General features: G+C 43.3%; 2 protein-coding genes across 4 annotated transcripts in view; both read right to left on the bottom strand.

The window, feature by feature from the left end:
- Positions 1 to 8,419: 8,419 nt before the first annotated feature.
- On the bottom strand, positions 8,420 to 17,219 carry FNDC10 (fibronectin type III domain containing 10). The gene is made up of 2 exons (XM_062593725.1): positions 17,196 to 17,219; positions 8,420 to 8,965 (listed from the first exon to the last, which is right to left on the bottom strand). Exons 1-2 carry the CDS (start codon positions 17,217 to 17,219, stop codon positions 8,420 to 8,422), a joined length of 570 nt encoding a protein of 189 aa, XP_062449709.1.
- Positions 11,350 to 26,224, bottom strand: part of LOC134149974 (Golgi integral membrane protein 4-like) — a 44,236-nt gene continuing 29,361 nt past the window's right edge. Inside the window, exons 12-15 of one of the 3 annotated variants that reach the window (XM_062593377.1) lie at positions 23,157 to 23,224; positions 21,509 to 21,670; positions 20,623 to 20,694; positions 11,350 to 17,915 (exon numbers count right to left, since the gene is read on the bottom strand). In XM_062593377.1, the coding sequence (XP_062449361.1) occupies positions 17,805 to 17,915; positions 20,623 to 20,694; positions 21,509 to 21,670; positions 23,157 to 23,224 (413 nt within the window). In that variant the 3' untranslated portion in view covers positions 11,350 to 17,804. Of the gene's footprint in view, positions 17,916 to 20,622; positions 20,695 to 21,508; positions 21,671 to 23,156; positions 23,225 to 24,550; positions 24,731 to 26,224 lie in introns of those variants that run through there. The other 2 variants (XR_009960553.1, XR_009960552.1) reach the window with 2 other exon arrangements.

Below are 26,224 nucleotides of genomic sequence, written 5' to 3' on the forward strand. Positions count from 1 at the left end.
CTGCCCAGTGCTTTGCACTGAAGCCTTCATGGCCCTCAGTGTTTCCCAACAAAACCTTCCCTCTCTCCTTTCAGCACTTCCAGCAAAAGCCTCTGACCCTCTCCCCTCTGTCCTTCCCTCAAAGAAACCTTTTCCCACTCTTCCTTTGATATTTCCCAACAAAGCCTTCCCCCACCTCCTTTCAGCATGCCCTGATAACACCCTTCCCCTGCAGCACTTCCCGCCAAAGCCTTTCCCCTCTCTCCCCTCAGCGTGTCCCACAAAAACCCCTCCCCCTCCTCAGCACTTCCCGCCAAAACCTTCTTGCCCATCTCTCAGGGCTTCCCGCCAAAAGGTTTCGCCCCTCCCCACAGTGCTTCCCACAGAAAATATTTACCTACTCTCCCCTCGATGTTTCCTGACAAAATCTTTCCCTTCGCCCCCTCCCCCCTTGGTACTTCCCACTAAAAGGTCTCCTCTTTCTCCTCAGCACTTCCCACCAAAACCTTTCCCCCTCTCTCCTCAGCGCTTCCTTCAAGAGATCTTTCCTCTCTCTCCTCAATGCTTCCCACAAAAAAACTCTAACTCTTCTTTCCACACTTCCCCAAGAGCTCTCTCCATTCTCCCCTTGACCTTTCCCACAAAAAAACCTGTCCCTTCCCTCCCCTCAGCACTTCCCGCCAAAACCTTTCCCTTCTCTCCCCTCAGTGCTTCCCACAAGAAATCTCTTCCCTCTTCCCACAAAAAATACTTACCCACTTTCCCATATCTTTCTTCAGCAATTCCTAGAAAGGCTGTCTTCAGCTTTCCTTTAGTGCTTTCTGTCAAAGCCTGTTTTTGTCTTTCCCCTCAGTGCTTCCACCCAAGCCTGTACCCATGTCATCTCTTAGCACTTCCCACTGAAACCTTTCCTTTTGTGTTCAGTACTTCCTGCCAAAACTTCTTGTCCCATGTCTCCCCTCAATGATTCTTGCTAAACCTGTCCCATTGTCTGCAGTGTCTGTTATTTTGTTACCTCTTATTTTACATACTCACCCTGTAAATTACCTTGTAGTTATGGAAAATACAGTTTCAATGAATCCAAGTTTCAGAATCCCTAAGCATTTCTTCCTCTTCCTTTTCAAACATCACACATTCAGAGTGATAAGGGAAGAGAAGATACTTCCCTGTAAAGTTAGAAGCAATTTTGGAAAAAGTTAAAGATTCTACATCCCAACTCCACAAGATGGTGGAGTTCATTGCCAGAAGTTAGCAGGCAAAAAGCAGGGATCACAACCCCCTGGACTTTAAGAGAGCAGACCTTAGCCTGTTCAGGGATGTGCTTGGAAAAATCACATGGGATACAGTCCTGGAGGGAAGAGTGGTTCAGGAGAACTGATTGGTATTCAAGGTTCACCTTCTGCAAGCTCAAGAATGGTCCATCTCAACAAGCAAGAAGACAAGCAGAGATGGCAGGAGGTTTGCATGGATGAACAAGTAGCTTCTGACTAAATTCAAACATAGAAGGGAAGTGTACAAGAGGTGGAAGCAGAGACAGGTGACCCAGGAGGAATATATGGACACTGTCCATGAATGCAGTGATGGGGTTAGAAAACCTAGATCTCATCTGGAGTTGAATCTGAAGAAGAACATGAATGGCAACAAGAAAGACTGTGCAGCCTCCAACCTTGGAAACATTCAAAATCTGACTGGACAAAATCCTGAGCAATCTACTCTAGCTGACCTTGCTTTGAGCAGGGGGTTGGACTAAATAATCTCCAGAGGTCCTTTCAAACCTAAACTATTCTGTGAAAAACTACTACAGAGCTTCAGAGACCTCTCCAATCACTCACAACTATGGGAAGAACTTTGTACGTTTTAAAAATGTATTTGAATTACTGAAAGAAACTTCTGAGATGATCTATTCATGTGCAAGGAGTCTCAGGGGCATTTCAGAACAGCCATATTGTACATCCTATTGGATGTATAGTTGTCTAATAATACACTTGAATTTCTTCCATCATGGATCAGTCAGTGATCTAATCTGCAGATATACAATCCATGTTTATAATACAAAATGAAACCAATGGATAGTGTTAAACTATTTTCCAGTCACACTTAACATTGTTGTATAAGCAGCAAACTGCTTACAAGGCTTCCAGGGTGCACAAGTGCTTCCAGGACTTCGACAGGTCTCTCTTCTTTTACAGAAATGGTTCTGTCATGATGCAGAATCCAGTCACTGACACCACTGACTTGAAGTAGAGCTGCTCTAAGCAACAGCATTTTAACACTATTTTGCTGCACTACCTCAGCCAGACCTCAGGGCTTGTCACAATATTTAACCTTGTTGGCTGTGGAAAACAGCTTCACTTTCTTCTTGAAATTGCTAAAGCACAATGACTTTGGAGGCTTGTTTGCTGAGAATGAAGAACTCTCACATCCAAACAACTAGTGACTAAGGGTAAAACTCTGGCCTATTCAACTAAATGGCTATGTTCTCTCTGACTTCAATAGGAATCTGCTTTCACTCTCTATCTTTAATCTCAAGAAGCAAAAGGTCTCAGAATGCAGTGCTATTTGGTAGGAGTAAAAGGGCCTCAGCAGCACAGTATCAGCCAGAAAGGCATCAGTGTGCATGTATTTAGAGAATGGCATTTGGCAGGACACTGATAAGCTGTACTTGGGCTGCATTTTAGCTCAACTTGCTCTTTGCAAGGGTGAGTGTGATACTCTCTTGATCTAGGTTAGGGGCCCAACTATCACACAAGCATTGTTTAGGAGAAGAAAGCACACGGAGGTCTTTCCTTGGGAAATTAAAGCTACAAACAAGATTTTCCCTCTTTCCTCTGTTTTTTGCTGGAGACACTTCAGAATATTTTACCCTGTCCATCTCAGTCTTGGAATATCCATCCAAATACAGTGTCCTGGGCTGGAATTCAATAGGATTTGAAAAGGCTGCAAGGAGTCAAGCGAGTGGTGATGTGGAATGATAAAAGCATAACAGTGTTATTGAATAGCGCCAAAAGGTTCCACCAGATATAAAATCCATACTTCATGAAATGAACTCATACCTAAAAGAAAAAGACTGGGAAGGCAATTTAGTTTCCTGTGGATTGTGGTTGAGTATTCCTTCCCCCAAGCCATTGGCACTATCCACTCTGAAGGGGTTGGGTCTCATATAGTAGCTAACTCACTCCTGTATATAAAGTACTCCACCATCCTCAAAGGGAAAATATTGTAGAAAAAGCAGAGTAGGACAGGGAATAAAATAATCCCCATTCTGCTGACCTACTCTGGACAGATCTCTGCAGTTTTTTAGTATACAGTTTCCTCTTAGTCACAGGGATCTGGAAATCTGCCTGCATCTGCATGGATACCCATCTTCCTACTAGCAGTAGGAAACATAAGCCTCATGTGCTTAGGCATATGAGCCTGCAAAGCAAATAAATGCCATGGGGTCCTTTTCTTGTGAAAGAGGTAAGAGAAGCAATAAATAGTTTGTCAATAGGAAAGGCAAAGGAATAAAACTCACCCAAGACAGGATGAATGATGAGATTAAGTCAACACAATTAGAGTTTGGTTTGTCAGAGGCAATCACATTTTCTTGTTTTGCAGAGCTACCAGAAGAGGGATAATGGTATCTCCATTGCTCTCAGCAGTGGGGAAGCATTCATCAGAAGCAACAAAGGATCAGGAAGGACCAGGTCAATACTGGAATAATAGTGGTGAGCTGCTTAAAAAAATTACAAGCATTGCCAATAATGAGGCAATATAAGCACTTGCACAGGCAGGACTGTGCCAAGACTCAAGCCTTGTGTGTTCAGGTGCAGTGATCTGAGGAAGAAAAATAGACCGAACTGTTAATTTCTACTTCCTTTAACACTCAGAACTGTACAAAACCTGTTAGCTTTACCTCTTTGTGTGGCCCTCAGGTACGCACTGCTGAAGCAATACCAGTTAGGGTAAAGGAAAAATGTATGCTCTAGGCTAAAACTGCAAGAGACCCTGTCCAAGCATCACTGCTATAATAATGGAGCCTTTAACAGGAATGTGACACAATTAACTGTTATTTGCTGCTTTTCCTCCTTTCAGCTCACTCTTCCTTGCCTTTCTTCTGGGAGACACTGGTGAAATAGAGCACCAGTCTGCAATCTTACAAGCAATCTGCAGGCTTCTAAGACTATAACTCCAGGTCTCCATGGAAGCAAAATCCCAGTTTTCACTTGCACCTCAAAACAAAGCCAAGTAACCTTTCCTTTTATGTACCACAGAAAAAATACTAATGAAATTAGAAAAGATATCCTTTGCCTGAAGCACAGACTATTTCCTCTAAAAGCTTCAAAACTGGGGTCAGGCTGAGCTTGAGCTGTTTACATTTAAGCAGTTTTCTCCTCACATTTAGCATAGTGCAAGGAAAAAAAACTTGTTAGTAAGCATATGACTCTCTATTTTAATCCCTGCAAAAGTGGAGAGCTTGATATTTGTACTGCAGATTACCAGATAAACCCAAGACTATATATCATTTAAGAGTGTTGCATTTGGATTTTTAATATCCACATATTTGTCTAGTAACAGGGGGAATGTATAGTTGACTTAGAAGCTATTGCCACTTTTTCCGAGAGCATTAGGTATATAATAATCAGCTTCTTGAGAGTTATAAATTAGCATGCTGCTAACTTCTTTACTGCTGCCTAGACATGTATTCCTACAAGGTGCTCTGCATCTTTTGGGAATTGCTGGAAATATTGGATAAAGCTTTATTTAACTGTGTAGTCTCACACAACAGTTTGTCAGGGTCAAATTAATATCAAGTCTAAGTACATGTAACTCTCCCCATTAAGAAACATCTGTATTCATGATAGAGGAAAAAAAATCTGAACTGATAGTTATCAATAGGATGATGGATGTTTGCTTAATGTCACATAGAATAGGGAATATTCTGATTTTCTTTGCCAGACACTAAGATGTATTCAATCATGATTTAATCCACTTGAAACAAACTAGATTGTTTTCCACATCCTATCTTTAATGCATGGAAATAAAACAACACTGATAAAAATAATCCTTTAGAGTTATAGAATTTCCCCCAGGAGGATTTACATTCTTGTTCTACATCTTTTGCTCTTATTTGTCTATCCTCTGCCCAACATGCTGTTGGAATGCAATCCACAAAAGCAGATGCATGAAGATGTGACATGACTACAAATTACTTCTCTATAGCCAATAGAAAAGGTGCTGTTTTAGCTGATAGCTGTAGTCCACCAATATCTACAGAGGTGCCTTATTGAAAATATTAACACGCAAATCTGTAAATTAAATTTGACATTCAGTTTTCTCAGATTTGCACCAGTGCTACTGTAATTTACAGTTCAGGCTATACATAAGATGAAGTAATTCAAACGATTAAAGATATTTGAGAGCTAAGGGCAGCTCATTGGAAGGTCAAAAGGGGATTAACTATATTCAGAAGCAATGGACTCCTAGCTACCATTACTAACTATTTTGGTTTATCAAGTTTTCATAGAAACTTACATGCTAGGCTTGTTGTATCTGAAAGACTAAAGTGATTACCTTGAGTACTGCAAATCTTTTCTCCCTGCTGTTGGACGTATAGAGCATGAGCTTCCTTTTCTAGGTACAGTGACCCTCTCCGCATGAGTCTGACATTTTAGGTTGGACTAGATGATCTCTCTAGCATTAGACTCTTTCTAAGTTATGGACAGTGCCATCAAGACATTCAGGCAACGAAAAAGGTTGCCCAGAGAGGTTGTACAGTCTCCATGGTTGGAGGTTTTTAAAACACAATTTAGATAAAGCCCTGAGTAACCTTGTCTGACCTCACAGCTGACCCTATTTTGAACAGGAGTTCAAAATTAGGTTAGTTAATGTCCAGTGGTCCCTTCCAACCTGAACTCTCTTATGATCCTATAATCTCAACCTCTGTTAAGTAAAAATCAAGCATTCAGAGAATAACTCTATTTTGATTTTCCAATTAATGTTGTAATAAGTTTACATTAGGCAACACAATACCACTATAAACAGTCTTTGGGAAGATCTGCTCACTTTTTAAGTCAAAAAAGATCTTGAATTCATTGAATATTTGTGACATTTTAATTTCTTTTTATTATTCTTTTAATTTATTAAGATTAACGCCAAGGTGGTACAGGACTCATTAGTCACACATTTAATTTTTACATCTAGCAATTCATGGCAAGATGAGGAACAGAACAGTAACACTTGTGACAGAGACTGACAGAGCTATCCAGTATTAGTGCCCCTTTAAAGTCCTGTACAGAACTGGCCACAGGAAAGACTGACTATAAACCTTTAAAAGACCTTTGCTCTGAACTTATTCTGTTTTTAAATTCACTGAATTAAACTACTAGATACAGTTTGTCTTTACATTCTTAAAAACTGATTACCTTTTTTTTCAAGCAGTCCATCTCTTTAGGGGTAAAAAAAAAAAAAAAGTCATCACCCTTCATTGTCAGTGAATGACACTGACACAACTACAATTCTAAATATTGCCAGGCTATGTAAATCAAATATATAGGCAAGCAAACAAAAAGAGAACACTATTCAATTTACAGTCAGCTGCATGTGAGAAAGAAAACAGAGCCAGAATAATAAACAGGTATTTCTGCCTGATGAAATATAGACCTTCAGTTTCTCAACCACTCTCAAATTATGGAAGTCATAAGGAGAATAAATCTGATTGTTAGACAAAAATCATACCATATAGAAGAAGTAAGAGTTGTCATCTAGAGTATAGCTGTGCTCATATGATCAGTACAAATACTGCATTTTATTAAGGACTGCAGATACTTTCTATATTTACCCTCCAATAACAAGTTAATCTTTCACAAACTACCAAACAAAAGCACACTGGTCATTCACTAATGATAAACATTTACACAGAAAAATCACATATGAAACTTAAGTATTTTAATAGTAAAACCCTGTTAGAGAAGAGTTCCTGTTCCCCTACTTTTGCTTTATATATGTTTAACGTGATATAATGTCATTTTCTGTTACAGCAGTCAACTATGTACAAAGAGCACTAACTAAAAATTAAACATAGTAGCTCTCAGAAGGTAACTGACTTTGTTTTATGTATATATTACAGTTCAAGTAAAGATCAGCCTATGTTTGTTTTCAAAACAAAAACGGAAGTTTCAGAGACAAAAACACTAGAGGAGATAGTTGTCTATGAGGACTACAAGAACATATATAACAATATAAATGGGACAAATTCTCAACACTAAGGCACAATAGAATTAATACTAGAATATGGCTAAAATCTTATTTGACTACAGCATTGAGTGAGCAGTTCTGTGAGTGTTCCTGTGTTCAAAACACTCAGCTACAATGTTAGTGAGTTTTGTGTTTAAGATGCTTTTACCTTATCGCAGCTTGCAAAAAGCATTTCTAAAAAATTGAATTTTAGAGGGAAGTGATGGTGTTCATTTATATGTACTTATCATTTTATAATTAAAGATCAGTTCATACTTCCACTATGAAATGCAATTTCCAGACTAAATTTGGCCTTTTAGCATTTCTGTTGGTGGAAATGATCACTGTGATAGCTCTAAAGGGAGAAAAGGAGATCCAGCTGATGAAGGACATTATGGTTCCCATCCTACTGTCACTCAAGCTCACAATAAAACCCCTATTGTTTCTGACACAAGCCGGAGTAGGTCTCTGAACTTATGAGCAGCATAACGCATGACACAAAACCCACCTAAATCGGGGGAATTTGGATCAAGCACACTGTTAGCAATGGGTTTTGCAGTTGCACTGGTCTGTTCCTCTCAGAAAGCTTTAAAACGGCATTCCAGCCTCAGGAAAGCATTCAAGCACATGTCTAGAAGAAGGAGATTTAAGCATAGGCTTAAAGATCAGGCATGTTCTTGAGAGTCTTCTCAAACAAGGCCTCTGTAAGATCTGTAGCTTGTTTTCAAAAACAGAAATTTTGCTGGCACTTCATGTGGATGTTTGCCTTTTATTACTTTTAATCCACTGAGAACCCGTGAGTTCAAAACCCAAGTATGGCTCAGGCAGAAAAGCCATCCTACAAAAAATAAGAGGTCGGAATATAGGAAAAAAAAAGTCCTGGAAGCTCGGAGAAACAAAACCAAGACAACCAAACCCTCAAATGATGCACCGGGCAAAGCTGCTATTAAAACAGCTTAGAAAAATCTCTCCATATTTATATATGTATACACACATATACATATATATATATATGGAAAATTAGAAAGACTGTGTTGGATGCATTGCAAGGAGCGGTCCAGCCAGGAGATCGAAGAAACTGCCGGCTGCCGGGAGACGACGGCGGTGCCGATGCACCCTTCCCCGCCCGGGACGGAGGCGCCGGCGGCGGCAGCCGGGCAGCGCCGGCCGCGCTCGGGGCGCGGCCCGCGGCGCCGCCGCTGCGCCCGGCGGCCGGAGCGGGGCGCTAGGCGCGGCGCGGCGCGGCGGGCGGGCTCATGAGGTTCTCGGTGATGTAGGCCACCAGGAGGCAAATGAAGACGAGCATGACGCAGATGGAGCCCCCCACGGCCGTCATGGCGACGACGATGTCCCGCATGGCGGCCGGCTCCACGCGGAACTCCACGCACTGGGCGGGCGGCGCGGGGCGCGGCGGCGCGTAGCGCGGCTGGAGGCAGAGGCGGTAGCGCACGCTGCCGTGCGCCTCGGGCAGCAGGTAGTCGCGGCAGGCGGCGCCCAGCTCCACGCTGTCGCAGGGGAAGCGCGTGTAGGTGCCGTCCCAGGAGCAGTTGAGCGCGAAGCCGCGGAGGCCGGCGGCCGGGCGCGGCGGCCCCCACTGCAGCAGCACGCTGCCGTTGCGCAGCACGTTGGCCACCAGCGCGCCGCCCGGCGAGCGGTGGGCGCGGCAGGCCCGCGCCGCGCACTGGAAGCCGCGGGCCGGCGTGCGGAAGCAGAGCCGGCCGCTCGCCGCGCCCTCGCCGCCCACCTTGTAGGGGCACCAGGGCTCCGCGGGCTCCGGCCGCCGCGGCGAGGCGGGCGGCGCATCCCCGGCGGCGGCGGCGGCGGGCGGCTCCTTTAGGGCGGGCGCCGGCGCCCCGAGGCAGAGGAGGAGCAGCAGGCGCGGGAGCGGGCTGGGCATGCCGGCCGCCGCGGCATGGAGCCGAGCCGCGGTGCCGGCGCAGGGTCCCCGCGCGCCGGTTATAAGCGCGGGCCCCGCAGCCGCTCCGCCGGCCGCCAATGGAGAGGCAGCTCCGCCGTTAACTCTCGCTGGGCTGCGGAGCACCAGCCGCGCTGGGCAGCGCATGCAGGGACGCGCACACGCTCCGGCCCTGCGGCGCCGCGGGCGCGGGGGCTGGGGCCGGCGGCGGGGCCCGAGCCCCACCGGGCCGGGTCGCTCTGCTGCGCCGGGCGCTGCCCCCCGCGGGCGCGGACAGCTCGGACCCCCGCGGCTTCGGCTACCCTGGGCCGCAGGCGCCTGGCTCAGCGTTGCGCTGCTCCGGTCTTCGCGGCTCCGGCATGCTCTGTGAGGGCCCTCGCCGTCTCTGGTGGTACCGGGAGGGGGGATGCGCGACCCCTGCTTGCATACATGTTCAGGCACTGCTGACAATACTAGGCATCAGCAGTGAGGAGAGCGTCAGGGACAACAGGCTGCCCCCAGGTCCCACAGCCAGCAGGGACTTTGGCCAGCACAGACCAATGGATCAAAGTACAATACTGAAAGCTGTGGAGCTCCCCTTTCTCCTCAGCTGAAGTAGACTTTGTTCAAAAAATGGGGGTTGCATGGACTTTATTATTATTATTATTGGTTATGTCTGCAGAAAGCCCAGACCAGAAATTAAGAACCAGAAATCCTGAGAGAAAGTGAGAGAGCAAGCACATAATATGGAGAGAAAGACACAAGTTCTCCCCGGGATGAGAGCTGATGGGCAGCAGTAAAGTTGTGGGTCTCAGTACACTATGAAACAAAACAAAACAAACAAAAAAGATATTCCTTTTCTTATGTGCATCTTCTTACACAAGCCCCTTTTTTCTCTCTGCACCAGGACCAATCCTGGATCAACCCATTTGATCCATAGCCTGCTAGCAGAGCAGTGCAGAAGAGAAAGGGACTGAGGAAGACAGTACTGCTCCATCCCAGCATCACACCATAATGCTTTCTAAACAATCTTGAAAAAATTATACTAGGACTACAGGCTTGTCTAAATGTGGAAACAGATCTCTCTCTCTCTCTCTCTCTTTCTTTCTTTCTTTTTTTTTTTTTTTTAAGAAAGAAACAATGAAAAGAAAGAGACACTTAGGTTAAATAGTCTTTAAAGTCTCTTTGAGCAGTTAAAACGGTAGAAGATGCTTTAAATTCTATCTTTTCCATAATGTTGTGTTTCATTTGTTTCTGTTTTTATCAGGTTTTACATAGTGTCCTGAAAGTTTTTAAGTAGTCCAGAAAGTAGGAGTTTCTTTCCATCCAGTAAGAGCCAGGGAAGACCATAAATCCTGCTGAAAGATGGTATGCTTCTCTATCATTTGTTCTAAATAAGGAATACTTTGTTTCACACTAACCTTTAGTTCTTAAGAAGCTGCAAGACAACAACAAAAAGCACGTAGAAAGACTGCTACTGTGATGAGTAACATGGGAAGTGTTCTCTAAACAAAATTACTTAAAAAAACAAGAGGGAAAGTTTCATGTCTTCATACAAATATTGGCTAATTGAAGCCCAGGATTTTTCTGTCAGTAAAATTTCCTACCTTTCAAAATAAGTGATCACTCTCCAACTTTAATTATTCTAGCAGAACCCTTTGGAACTGAAATGATTATAGGTTTGACTCTTTAATGTGGTTTCACAAACTAGCTGCAAACCACCTAAGTTTTCCTTGGACCTTAGCTGAGAGCTATTCTTCTAAAGACAGTGAACGTCCTTTTGGTTTTAAGATATACAGTGCAAAATACAGTATACAAAATTTCTCCCCACCCATATTCCATACCAAAGCTAACCTCCCTATCATTAGTGAATAGGACATACAGATGCATAATACAATTTTATGCCTCTTTAGTACTACACATAAATGCAAATGATGCATCTGGTGCCTCTGTAAGTACAACAAATCTTTATAGGTAGCATCAGGTCTGCTATCAATAATGATCTCACATGCAAAGTAGTGAATTGCTAAGGTGGAGTCATGGCTTCTGATCAGTTAAATACACAGACTAGAGGAGAAATCAATGTTTGTGAAATGCAGGATGGGAGTATTCACAGATTAAACTAGTCACACCAATCTGCAAGCAAGAAACCAGTAAAAGGAATCAGAAGTAAATATACAAACACATTCACATGTGTTTAAAGGAGGAAAGGAAATGTTATGGCAATGAGACAAACGAACGTTCATAACAGAACATAGGCATTTGTCTGTATTTAACCTTGTAAAGTAGAAAGATTATTTTATATTGTTAAAAACTCCAGCAAAGTACCAAAACATTGGTATGGTCTTTCTTCACTGTCTCCTACGTAGAGATAGGAGATCTACAGAGTACTTTAAGTTTTCATTAGAAGTATTTATTGTCTTATATAAAGCTTAAAAAATAACAAAAATAAGATTCTGAAGCCTATTTTTTGTTTAGCAGACATACCTAAACAAAAAACAGACCCAAAACATACACTACAGTCTTCATTCAAGCTCCTATTTGAACATATTCAAAGCATAATTCATGGCTATCTGGGACTTGTTAAAGTAGTTCTGTTTTAGATGCATTGCATATCAACATGACCGAATGGTCTCATACTGACACCTTTTCCAGTCTGAAAGATTCATCTTTTCCAAGTAGGTGGTTTCTTAAAGAAATCTTTAAATGTAATTTCACAATGCTGAGTATCATCTCATAAAAGCAATCTCCACATCTGTTTTTTAGCCAAGTTTTTTTTATTATTATTTTCTCTCTGCTTCTATAAAGAAAGACATTAGAAATCTGTCTTGATACTGTGAGATAATGAAAGAGATCACTGAAAAAACAGAATCAACGTAGAAAAGAACACTAATATTTTAGCAGTGGCTTTCCTCAGAGAAAACTCTTGGTCATCTCAGAACAATGGGAGGTGCTGTGCTGCTGAAGGCACTTGGTGGCTGTCACAAACCTACCTGTGGACATTCCAGCTAGGATACATAAAATGAAGATCTGACAGCCCTTTCTTAGAAACGTATGGCTGCTTGGAAAATGCTTGGAGCCAAACCAAGTAGTTTTGCCTCCTTAAGCCTAGTGCAATTCTAACTGCTGTTAAAAGCAAATACCATTCTAGAGTTATCATGATTTCAGTGATCAGATCTTGCACCACCATCAAATGGTACTTTCTAATGATTTGCAAGGTGCTTTGAGTTACTCTGTTGAGAGATCCAACAGAAGTGTCTGGTGTTTGATACAGGAAGGAAAAATGTTTGGCACAGCAGTAAAGATATCTGATCACATAGGCTACATCACTTAGCTCAGGCCTTAATTTCATATCTGCATTAAAAGTTGGGGGGGGGGGGAGGAAGACCCAGACAAGAATACCTCATTTTATGGAAAGCTATAGAAGCCTCTTCAAAAGTTGTTCCTAGAATGGCTGCCAAAATTACCAAGAATTGGAGTAGAGAACAATATTCTTCCCTTTGGGTTCATGCAAGGCAATAGTACAATTGCAGTGTAACTGCATAGTGACTTCCATTTAGCTGCTTACATAATATGATTAGAGTGACTATAGGTCAGAACAGATTTGTTAATGAAAGGATCACTTAATGAGTGGAGAAGGGAATGGACCCAAGGTGTTTATGGCAGCTGTTGAGTACATCCTTGTGCCATCCTGGTACCTGTAGTCTTGCAGGTATATGCTCCACTAGAGACCCCCAGTCTGATTCCTTATTAGCAATACATCTGGATTGAACAATACTGGACTGACAACAAACATTCCTTTGATTCCAGATTCTCCTCAGGCATGTAAATTAAGGATACAAAACACCTCTGAACCCTGCTTGCAATGATTCCAACATCCACCTTGTCTTTTTCCATATATATTGATACTCTGTAATGCTAAAGCGGCACAGAGTTCAGCAGAATTACCAGGCTTCACTCCAAAAGTTATCAAGTGTAAAACAGCACTAAGAGCCAGACATGGGTTGAGCTGACAGGATAGCCATTTTTGTGAGCACAAAGTAAGTGGGAGTTGAAGGATATTCAGTCCTTGGCAGGACTATACTCCATCAGCCTACATTAGACTTATATTTGATCTTTAAATCTGATGACAGCCAATCTCAGACTAAATAGAGTATGAAGACCAGTCTTTATAAACAAATGTTATTTTCCTAAGGAAGTTGTATACATATTCAGAAATGAGAGAGCATCTTTGATTTGGGATGCTGCAGACAGTTCACTCATATAGTTTAAGTGGTTAGGGCATTTTCTCCTCCATTTATTTCAAATGTCCTAGGAGGGAAAATCTCATTAAAATCCTATTAGGTAATTCTCACATTTTAAGCCCTAAAACATACCATATAAATGAATGAGCCTAATAATCCCAAACAGGTTTCCAAGCAAAGCAAGATTACAGAGAAGTAGGTTTCATTAAACACAGATTTCATTTAACTAATTGATAGCCATATGTCTGCCTAATCTATGTCTTGCAAACAAGATTATTTCTAAGGGCACAGAATATGCTATTAGTAATCATCATCTGGCAAAGATGCACACAAACCACTTAATACTTTGACATTGTGTGAACTCTGGAAATACAGTTGCTTACAGAAATCTAATCTGAATGTTACTTGAGTCCAAAGGAAAATAAAGAACATGTTTCTGTTCATGTTCTGTATGCCAGCCCACAGTTAGCATAACAAGATCAGTAACATCCCACGTTGCTTTAGAGGTCTTCAGATAAACACAACAACACAGATTTGCTGCTTTTCTGGTTCTCCTCCACTGAATATATTACCTCCTGTTCCAGCCCTGTTAGAGGAAACACTGAAATGGTATTAGATGAAGGCAACTTGCTATAATCCAGACAACTGAGCACTGACCACCCACAGCTAACCAGTCTATGTAGCACTGTGCTCGTTTTAGTCTTGAATACAGCCAAGGCAGAAAATCCATGGCAGAGATGCTTAACTCTCAGCTAAGGGTGGCATGCAGCATACGGTTGCTGAAGTGTTCTCCTAGCAGGGAGCTTTGCATTTAGGGTTGAGTTGCTATAGTTGTCTCCAAGTCATATTTTCAAAGATTATTCATCGCAGACATGCAAAAGCAGGGAATTCACCTCCTAATTTAGATAGCTCCTGCAGTCTCTCTGAATCAGCATGCAGTCTCATCCCTGCTGGGTGTCTCTTTCCAGCACTTGGTTCACTTTCAGTAAGGTCTGAACCTACTTATTCCATCTAAGAGTCACAAGCAAAGATGAGCATGGGAAGAGGGGAGAGTGTGAAATCAGCAGACAGATAATCATGCTACATATCTCATCAGGGCAGCCTGGGCATGCAGATGTGAAATTTATGTCACAGACTACTGTGGGCCCTGGTCCTACACTAACCTGTGAACAATGACACCTTACCAGCCTAGCTGAGAATTTGAGGCATTTTTGATTGGGATCTATCCAGATAGATAACTGCACTTCTAGTTAATCTTATTCTGAAAGTGCTATTTATAGCAGGCAGTGGAGACTGAACAGTGTTGCATCATACAGCAAAGTTAATAATGTAAAGCACTAACACAGCATTAGCTATTTCAGGTCACTTCAGATATCTTCCACCCATTAACAGCTTCACAGTAAGCTCCCTAATGTGCTTCTGAGGTGAATGCAACAAGGACAGCTATGATGCTTGTCTAATAGACCCTAGACTCCTCAGTGCAGCCTTTGACTGCTATTCTGCCTCTGGCATCTTTGCTTATTCTGCCTACAAAAATACCAAATAGTGTGATGAGAATAAAGCCATTAAGACAGCAGTTGTACTCTAAGATCTGTGTGCCTCAAGACCTGAATGCTCTTAATGCCTCTACAGTTAAAGTAGACTATTCCAGGGAGTGATACAAAGCAAAAAGATCAGGAAAATATACGTATTAATTGTGGTTTTGCTGAAAATCTCTGAGCAGAAAAAAAAATAGAAAAGCTTCAGTTAGATGGAAACTGGACCACTCCTGGATTTCTGATCTGAAGCTGAGAGGAAAAGAGGAAAAGCAGTACACTGGGAATTCTCTACTAACCGAATGCTCCTTTTCAGGCCTAAGAAATCTCCTCTAAGTTAGAATGGTTGGCTGCAGCTGAACTGCTGCTGAGGACAGCCTTACAGTGATTGCAGCTGGGATGCTCTGCCTTTGAGTTTCCTAACTCAGCTAAGGCAGGACCCAGGCATGGCTTCAGCTAAAACTCTGCAGCCAAGAGCTCTCTCAGCTCATGCCCTCCCAAGAGTTAGCATCAATATTCATCTGTAAGGCAGTCTGTGTTCTCATGTGGTTTTGGAAAACAGATTTCAGAACTGGTCCAATGGTCCAGGGCACAGCAGTAGTCCACAGCACAGCAGTACACCAGGTCTGTGAAGTCCTAACAAGATGATTCCACTGGACTCAATAATATCCACTATCATCATCCAGCTGACCTAATGCTGTAGCTCTAACAAGGGGCAATCTGGGAAAGCAGCATTCTTCTTGCTTCCAAGCAAAGCAAGCAGGAAACCAGTTGCATTAACTGCTCCAGTCTCAGTGTTTGGCTCACACAGTTGATTGTGCTGGTAAGAAACACAAGCAGGATAGAAAAATAAATAAAACACCCACAACCTGAAAATCCTATGGAACTTTAATTTCAAGCTCCATTAGAACCCCAGTGAAAAAAAGTCAGTATTGCCTGAATGAAGACAACCAAACTTCCTGGGAGATGAGTATTCTTTTTCCAAATGTCTAAAAATGGGGTCCCAGGGCCCAAAACTACTAAAATTATGACAGCAAGCAAGAGACAGCTCGTATGTATGGGTCTTGCATAAGGTATGAAATGCGACAGCCCTGTCTTATTTATATGAATAAGCCAGGTCCCAGACTTTGAGGAAACATGATGAGGCCCATTTGCCTTTCATCTGCCACCATTTTAAACTCCAGCTGATTCATTGCTCCTTTCTGTCTGAGGAGGGTCAGGCCAGAAATGTTTTAGACTTTCAGTAAAGAAAGCACCCCTGTCTTCAATCCAGCAAATAAGCAGAGCACTAAAAATATCCAAATGAAAAAAAAATAGCACCTCAGTGAGAGAGAAGAAAGTTTATCTTATCCTGGGAGGATGGAGAAAACCTGAGCAGGATGGATTTACATTCATTAGGCTCCAAATATTCCTTCATATCCATTATCATAAATACTTTTCCCAACTATTTTTCTCCTATGCACCAAATCCCTCAGCTTCCCTGGAAATCATGATCAACCTTAGTCCAGAAGATGCCAGAAGTTGAGTGTGTGCCAGTGAGAGGGAAGGAGGGACGAAGTAGTGGGTCTGGGAGGCAGGTGCAGACAGGGAGTGTTCATATGGCAGGTTCTTCTGAAGGCATTACAATAAATTAAAAAGAGAAAAGAAAAGTAAACAAAAAGCCTTTCCTGAGATCCCGAAGAGGGCAGAGGAGGGACAGCTCTTCTGGGATGCTGTGGCTGCTCAGACATGGATTTTCATGGTAAAAAAAAAATCCTCCATCACAGATGGATGTCTGCTCCCATCCTACAGCTTGCATTTGAAAACTTTTTGTCAGTAGGTTAATCTGCCCTTCTCAGACTGTATTCATGTCCTACTTGAGGCATCCATGCCACCAAAATGCTAAAGCAAGTAAAGAGAAGACTATCTGAGCAAACAGAAGGACTAAGAGCTGTGCCATGAAGTTCTTTATTCCAGCACAGTGCTGGTCTGGTGGTCTACATCCTATGATTTTCTTCCTCTGGAATAAGGGTTCAGTGGACCCAGGAGAAAGCCTGTGTACCATCGGTTGAAGGACCTGCAGAGGGTGCTGCAGGGTCACAGCTGTTTGGCAGTCCCTGTCACCGTGCCAGAAATGCCTGTCTCAGCTCAGGCCAGCTCACATCTACTAGAACCCAGGGTGCAACAGCAACGTCAAGACAAGATGCAGAGTCCTAGACAGGGAGGCTCTGAGCTAGGCAGGACGGTCATGTCACAGCCACAAAGCCAAGGAAAGGAGAGCTCTCTATAGAGCTGAGAAAGGCCTGCAAACCTGGAAGAGGATCTGACCATACACACACATGCACATACGTGCTCTTGCTGGCACATGGTCATTTTGCTGGTGCTTGTAGTTAGCCATCACCCTTGCATTACTCCAGACAGCAATCAGGTTGCCCTCCTCTCCACCCTACTGATGTGAGCAAATGATATTTTAAAAGAACACTATCGAACAAAATATTTTATGGAGACAGATTCCTTGGTATTAGCAATCAGTTGAGTAAGTCCAGGGGCCAGTTCAGGCAACTCTACTTTTATAGTCCTCCACCCTTCCCCTGCCCAGGTAGTTAAAAAAAAAAAAAAAAAAAAAAAAAAAAAAACTCAGCTGTGAGGTGAAGGGGAGAACAAGAGGGTGAAGAAAACAGATCAAGAAGTACTTCTAAGAGGAGCAGCAGGATAAAGTCATTCCCATACTCTGAGAGCACTTCCATACCATTGACTGGAGACAAAGTGATGTCCTGCCCCCCCCCAGCCATAATGCACATCTGCAAGCACTCTGCTCAGTGCCTGCAAAGACAGTCATCTCTTCCTGCCTTTGTCTGTTCTAGGCAGCGTTTAACACTGGAGCCAGCTCCCAGGAGGAGTTCTCCTTTATAAATTGTCCCCTTTTTCCTAGTGTGTCCCATCTTTCTTCAGCATCTTTCAGTAGTAGTCGTCCTTCTTGCCATCAGCTCCCTGTATGCTTGCATGGTCCTTCTGCTCTTGAACAAGTTCCAGGTCATCATTGTCATCCACCTCACCTCCATGATCCTCCTGGTTGCAGAGGGAACAGCCAGGAAGAAAAGTCAGCAAGGTTTGGAAAATGAGACTCTAACATGCAGCACTAGGCTATTTCTGAATAGGGCTGTTTTACCATACCAACCCAGCTTAGGAAACTAGCAGGGTGAGAATCCAGCTCTGCCAGTGACTTCTAGGTGAGACTGGCAAGTCACTTAGCCAAGAAGCAGATATAGGTAGCCCATACTACCATGACCAGACTGTTAGCTTTGAATGCATTTACTATCCTGGTATTACAGTGCATTTTTTAACTAGCCTATGGCCACTAACTGTTACACAAGTAGAAAAACACATCCTACCCCCCACATACATTTAAAAGTGTGGTAACAAATCCCACCCATCCTGCACAGCACTCAACACAGCCCCCACTGTCACTTCTAGGTTCCACTGTCCAGCATACAAACCAGGTTCTTGCACAGGGCAAGGATAGCCCCTGATACCAGCTTTATTATTCCCCCAGACACCTCTTTTTCATTTTCAGCAGGTAGCCCAGACCCTCAGATCACCACCAAACATGCTGAAGCCACAAGAAAAGCCAGCAGCAGCCACTCACAAAGGACAAGAAGAAGAGGAGCAAAATTGGATGTTCCTTTAAGAGACTACAGAGGATCCTTCATTTCCAGATGGATGAGCCAGAAGGCACCAAGGTGACCCTCTCTAGCACATATGTAGCCATCGCAGCTATCAGATGCCTGGCTCTCAAATATAGCATGAGGCAGATGGGATAAACAGGGAGAAGGGGCACATCTGGAAATTGTGCTCATCAGCCCCAGTAATGAATACTTTTTGCCTTATGTCCTTCACATTCCCTTTTCAAACAAGAATCTCCTTTTGAAGACCATGAATCAAGGATACCACTTGAATGCTTCCATAAGAAAGCTGTAAACATTCAGATGGCTCTGCAGGCTGCAAAGAAGGGAATAGTGTGTCTCCACTCAGCCAGCTCCTAGCCATGGGAGACTGCCTCCAAGGCAAAATGTGCTCTTGAGCAGCTGCCATTAAATGTTGAAATTATCTAGGGCCATAAATTTAGACTTGAAGAAAAACAGTTCCTTTCACTTCTATCCTTAAAAAAGTTTTATTATTTATATAGCTCCTGATACATACTTAAAAGTTTTTATCTGTCTTCAAAATAGGACCAAAACACCCCACTGGAAACATCTCTCATCCAGTATGACAGTTCAGTTTTTTTTAGATTAGCTCCACGGAAAAGCTTGGGTCCCTGCCCTCGCCACCTGTGTATAAGCCCATAATACATATACATATATATATATATATGTGTGTGTGTGTGTGTGTGTGTGTGTGTGTGTGTATCATACACCCATTCCCTGAGCAGTCTTGAACACCTGCCTGCTAGCCTTTCTCAGCTCCCCTCAGGGTATAATCCATACAGACTATTCTTTCCCTATCACCAAGTACTTGAATCCAAGAACTACAACAGTGCTAGTTCTGGCTCTGCCCAGACTATCTCCAACCCTCTCAGACTGCACCCCAGCTTCCAGTCAGGGCTCTCTGTACCTCTCCCTGTCTAGCCAGGATGCTCTCTCACAGATGATGCTGGTACTGTGCAGCATCAGCTTCATTTTATTAGAGAAAGTCAGCCCCCGCCTCCCCAGGCCAGAAAATACACACTGGGTTGAAGAAGCTTGAGACAGAGTACTTACAATAATCTCAGCATCTCATCAGTAATACATACTCATTCTACCTTGTGGATTCCTCTGCAGACAGCAAGTGGCAAACGCCACAGCATTATTCAGAGGAACAGATCACCACCTCCAAGCCTTTCATCTCTCCAGAATGCACTGAAGTGGGTTCAATAGCAGTGCACCACTGGCTTCTTTTCACAAGGCGTGCATGCAGCTCACCTTCCCATACAGGCCGCAACCACTCCTCTCCATAAGCAGCTAGAGGCCACCTTTCCCACTCTTAACTGTTCACTGGAGTGCCCAGAGCACAACAAAAATCTACTGACACTGCCCTTCCCTCTGGTCTTTCTCCCAGGGAGATGACAACTTGTCACTGACTACGTTAGTCCTGTGTCTTTGAGACACAGCAATACTACCTGTTGCCAACCAAAGAGAAGAGCAATCACTTTCTGGCAACCATGGCCTGACCAAGACACCACCTTTTCCCCTTGCCTCAGGAACAGGATGTGTCACATTCTTCTGCTACCTACACAAGTTTTGTTCAACTTGGTTGTAACCCAATGACCCTTTTCACAGTACAGCCACAGTTCTCCCTAGCTCTCTTTTAGACACCGGTCAGACTCACTAGAACTGATGCAGCAGCAGATTGCAGGGCTCAGTGAATTTCTCTATGCTTGAAGAAACACAAATTGATCTTGCCTAGCTGCACTGGCACAGTCTGAAATTCGCCTCAGTTGTGTGCATAGTAAACATCTACAGCTCAACTGCTGTAGATTGATGCAGGAAAGAAATGGGGAAGGGAGAACATAAAGTATACTCTGAACAACTGAAAAAGAAAGAGAACAGAGGTAAGTGGACTCCAGGTTTGTTTTGGAGACCCACCTCACTGGGCAGGCAGAGACCAAAAAAAAAAATAAAATAAAATAAAATAAAAAGCAGTGCTCACATCTAGTTCACATCTAGTTTCCTATACTTGGGCTCCTGTCTACCAAGAGACAATCACATCAGACAAGAAAAGAAGAACCTTGGTGTCATACAATTTCTTGCTCCTGATCTTCTTGATAGTCATCCATTGGGTCTTCCCTTCCCTTGATGGGTCTGCCAGCATCCTGAAAAATACAGAAGTACATACACTGCTAACACTGCCCAAAGCTACTTTTACTCCCCACAGGGACACCACTCTCCCATATTAGAGCCTCAGGTCCAGAGGACACTAGACTACAGCACAGGCATAGGTGAGGGGGAGAAGACTGCAGGCAGAGGAAGGCATTGAGGCAAACGAAAACCAAAATTCCATCTGTGCTTTCCCCACCCAGTTCCTTTCCCCATGTGCCTGAAGTCATTGCCCAACTCCTCCCACCGTGGTGTAAGAGGTTTCTCTTGCAGCAGGAGGATCTTTGCCTATGCAGCTATCACATGGAGTCCCAGAACTGCAGGAAACCATCTACATTCTGCACTGGTTCTGGATAAGCCCAGCTTCAACCCAGAGAGTCTTTGCACTCTCCCTACTATGTCCTGCCACAAAATTTGAAGACGAAACAGCAGAAGCCAGCAGGGATATTAGAGCCACTCTCACTGGTGAGGACTGAAATATTAATGCTTTCAATAACTCGTAGCTCACAGAGAGGGACCTGGGCATTCAGACAAGTTCGATTCACAGACACTTCAGTCAAGTCCTAGTAATACTGGTACAGAGCCACTGATTCTCAGAGGCTATAAGTTATGTAGAATCAGAGGCAGAAGATGACAGAAGAGAAAGAGATTTCTCCTATCTGTCACATCTCTGCAGTGGGATTATGGATCCATCCAGGAAAAGCAATGTTTTCCTTCAAGTCCTTAAACCTTCCACCTCCCCCCATTCATTGCTGCAGGTCTCTCCCTGACCCCTACTCCTGCAGAAGTAGCTACCCTCATATTTGTCACCTTTGGTGGTTTCTCCTCAGACTCTTTCACACTGGGCTCCTTGAACTTCTCCAAACCTCTGCCCTTCTCTTCAAAATCTGGTCTTTCCAGTTCAGCTTCCTCAAACTCATCTTCACCTTGGTTATTGGGGTCCTGGGCAGGGTCTGCAGCATCATCTGGCATCTGGACAAGAAAAGTTTCTTGTGAGCACCAGGCAGGATATTCTTTAGAGGGACTTCAGCAGAGTAGCACACCTTCACTGGCAGGCCAAAGAGAACAGGAGCTGATGAAACTGTTGCCCAGAAATAGGTGACCCAAATTTCAGGAGGAAGGATACCTCCCATCACTGCATGAATCAAGAGTTTATCAGAATGGTTAAGAGTACAGTAACAGTGCTCCCCTAGAACAGACTAGCAGTATTCTCCTGCTTTTTCCCCAACTTCCAATATGCTTCAGTCTTTTCTCCACGCTCTTCTTATTTAAGTGCTAATGAAATTACAGAAAAGTCATAAAAGGATCCTGCTAGAGCTCCATTCTCCCTGGAGATGGTTTCTCCTAAAGAAGCCAAATCACTGTGAAAACTTATTCAGGAAAAAATTCCTGGCTAGATCCAAAGGCCATACCATGCCCATGCTCTCTGCAGGAGAGAGGGGAAGATGAATATGTAGGGAAGGTAATGGACAAAGTATCCATTATGAATGCATGCAGCAGTTCCTTCCCAGAAACATGATAGTAGGATTTTCAGGGTCCCTCATGGGGAAGATGGACAAGGTACCAGGAAGTCCAGAGTACTCCTGGCATCACAGAAGCAGGGGAGGGAAGCTACACAAGCAGGCAACAGGTCTTGCCTCCCTAACAGTACTATTCCTTTCCCACAAGTAGGGGAATGCCTGCTCCTCACTAGAAGCTGCCAATGAGTGGAGTCAAAACACACAGGGGCACATTCAGCACTTTACACAGCACTTCTTGCCATCAAAACATTTCATAAATCTTTAGCTAATTAACAGAAAGAAATAGTTGCCAGGCTGTTCAGCAGCACACTGCTTTCCCAGAAATGTTACTTTTTTCAGCTTAAATATTTGACCAGATCTATAGATATTAAGCAAATGCTTTCATAAATCTTTGTTTCTCCTTCTCTTTTTCACACTTCTCTTCAGCTACAACAATCTCCTCCAGGTCCTTTCTACTCATTCAGCTTGGATCTAACAGTACTATCCTCCCACCAAGCCACATAAGAATGGTAAAGCAGTACCAAACCTCTAGAGAGAGAGGGTCTGGGACTGTCCATAGTGCACTGTGCACATGCCACTCATCAGCAAATAATCTTCAAAACCATATACACAAGCTACGCAACCAGCTCTATTATTCCACTGCTCAAAAGAGATCATGTTTTTTAAAGTGGGGGAAACTGAAATCAAGTGCATCAACATCTGACTAGGAAGTCCTGGCTCATTACATTTCATCAGCTGTGCCTCTCTTCAAGCATGTTAAGGGTGCAGAAAACAAGAACTCCAGTCTTCATTATCCATCTGAACCCTCCAGCACTAGGAAGGAGTTTGGGATTACATGTTATAGAAACTTCTGGGAAAGCACCTACTTAAATGTGATGGCTAGATTCTTATTCAGAGCTAGGGATGCCTTTTGATGACAGCATCACAATATTTCTTACCACTGGTTCTTGGACAATAGTCTGTTTCTGAGAATGCAAGTTCTCCTCTCTTTCAATCATTCCTGCATCTGCAAGGAAAAGGGACAGTTACAATGTATCCTCTGGATAAAAAGCCACTTAAGCAATCAATGATACAGACTTGGATCTGGTATTCTGAGTGCATGGACGGGTCCCCACACTCCAGTTCACAATAGACCAGTGTCTCAGAACTGCCTTGGAAAGAAATTGTTAGTAAAGCTTTCTTGGAACTGGTAATTAGAAGTGTTGCTTCTGAAACACACATAGAGCATTGCCTGCTTAAGCCTGCAGGCAGACTGAGGTTGATCTACTCTGCATAGAATTAGTATGGCTGCTCCCAACAGTGAGAGTCTTAACTGGTGAAACCAACTTTGACTAACGAACACAAGTAACACACCAGCTTAACATTCTGCTTCCTCAATGCCAGATGCAAGATCAAAATAACAAAGCAGCACTATGCTTCTACAGGTGCCAAAACCACCTCCTCCCCAGGCTAGGGCATGAGCATCTATTGAAGCATGTCCCTGACTTACTGAATAACATATGTAACACACAAACAGCTCTGAACTCATACCCTAACCTATATTATTAAGACATACCTTTGCCTCATGCCACTGCTAAGTCTGGGCAGTAACTATAGCAACAGCCCAACTGTACTGCCAGTCAGACCATCACTGAGAGCTAAACTAAGCCGTGGCAGGTCACAGTCAGCACCACCTTCCCCTTTGATGGCATATGGCTGCTGACAAGATGCCAAAACAAAATGCAGGCTTCCTGTTTAGGCAAGCAAGACAGGAGGAGAGACTAATGAAGGAAAAGCAAACTAATTTGCTGTGCTTATTTCTATATCTGCTTACGGGGGGGGGGGGGAGAGGAAGGGGGGGAAGGAAGCCTGTTGCTTTCAACTAAGGAAAGACCCAAACATCACAAACTGGATATGGCTCCAACAGTTCTCAGCTCTGGCACTTACCACACTGTCTGCAATCACTAGGGGCTGAATGCTTCTCCCCAAAACATTAAAGGAGTCTGTGAGGCAGCAGTGTTCCCTATGGAACAGCAGCATAGCCAGTGCAGTTGAGTCATTGCTTTGGTTGTTAATTCCAATTAGGACATGCAGGTCAAGGGCTGTTGGTCCTCATGTCCCTTTATCCCTGCCATAAGGCCATTTCTTTGCAGGGTGGAATTCACTTTGATGTGAACCAATTAGTTCAATTCTTCTCCGGGGACTTGCTGAAAAGCAGGTCAGTGAAACATGAAATAGCAGCTGAACATAACTGTTAGAAAGCACAAGAATATCAAATCTCCTCTCCAAAGGGAAATCTCTGAGCACAGCAACTGTTACCTTACAGCTCCTGTTCTGGGAAGGAGGAATTCACCTGCACAGAATGAAGTGAGCCAATGAGACAGGAGATTCTTCCCCAGCTTGAATAATTTTGCCTCTTTGATCCAATGCTCCGTTAAAGCAGCTGACCTTCATCTCTGCCCCATGATGTCTCTCCTTTATTCCCGATCCAGGCCTACTTCTGAGCAATGAATGAAATCAGAGCCAAAATCTACTGTCAAAAAATGAGGCTGTTAGCATCTTCATAATTTATAATTTTAAATGCTGACTTGCATCCTATTAAATCCTCACAGGAGGCCCCAGTCTCCCTGCCTTACTGCATTTGAGATCATAGTGATCAGTCAGCTACAAGAAAACACAACTATTTCTTACACTGGCTCAGTCTAGCGACAGATAGAATTAGTTTTAGTCATATCTACAGTTCAGTGCCCCTTTTTGACAAGGGCAATTAGCTGACTTTCATGTCTTACTGGTTACTGCCTTTTATGTAAGAAATAGATGGTAGACTCTAGTGAAGAAATCTGTTTTCAAAGGATTCACGCTGTATTTTGGCTCCTTGAGCCCAGCAGAGCATCTCTGTTCACATTTCTATATTCCTCTCAGACCAAATCTCTGCCTAGAAGCCTATGTTTTATTTCTCTACTGCCTGAGTTGCTATAATACATTTTGTTGTCTTTATTTGCTTCTGAAAAATTTTTGCAGCTTCCCTCTTATGCTTGTGAACATAGAGCTGCAATTAAGTCAACCTTCCCTTTGTTACTGGATGCATAGAAGAGCTGTAGTCACTGCCAACCAGTCACCAGGTTTCTCAAAGGTCTAGTTATTTAATGGCTATTTTTTACTGTTTCACAAAACACAAACAGGAATTCAGTTATTCCCTCATTTTGCCACTTCTATGGCACAGCCCAATAGAAAAATCTCCCCAGGGAAATGAGGTGAGGAAAAGATTCTGCCCTCAAGCTTAACCTAATGGATTATTCATTAGTTGGTTTTGTGGCCTTAGGATGCACTTTATACCAAGTCAAATGCTTCTCTCCTCCTGTTATTAACCCACTGAGTGCAAAACATTCAATGAAACATTTGCTGACGTAGCGCAGGGATCTGAATAGAGCTGGATCAGAAGGAAGAGCAATTTAACATGGAGGCCAGTTCTTGGAACTGCTAACGATTGTCCAAATGCAGTTACTTACCACAGACTTTCTAGCTAGCCATAGGTACTCAGTTGTCTGACTGACAAATAAAACTAACTTCCCTTGAAATTATTTGCTTTTAGCCCCCTAAGGACATCTGGGAAATTTTCTGCCCTGAATAAAGTAAACAAACCCACTTCTAAAGGAAAGTTAAAATCAGTTCCTAGAGGAGACCCAAGACCAAGTCTTACAAAGAACAGTGAAAATCTCCATCACTCCTACAGGAAAGAAAAGAATCAACTCAACCTGCACAGACTTGGAAAACGTCTAAGGATGTGGGCACAATAGGAGGGGGAAAAAAATGAAAGTGTTCAGGCCTTTCATTTAACCAAGGACAATAAATGCATAATATCTACAGAAGATAAAGGAAATAGGTCCACCTTCAATACCATCTGGGATTAAAGTCTTTATTCCTTGAAACAGAATGGAAGATTATAGTTCCTTAAGCTCTTCGGCAATTTGCTAAGAAAATTTGCAATTACTGCATTTGTTGGCAGTAAAGTTGTGCTGTTTGATTG

Source organism: Rhea pennata, chromosome 22, assembly GCF_028389875.1.
Source record: "Rhea pennata isolate bPtePen1 chromosome 22, bPtePen1.pri, whole genome shotgun sequence".
Classification (NCBI taxonomy): Eukaryota; Metazoa; Chordata; class Aves; order Rheiformes; family Rheidae; genus Rhea; species Rhea pennata.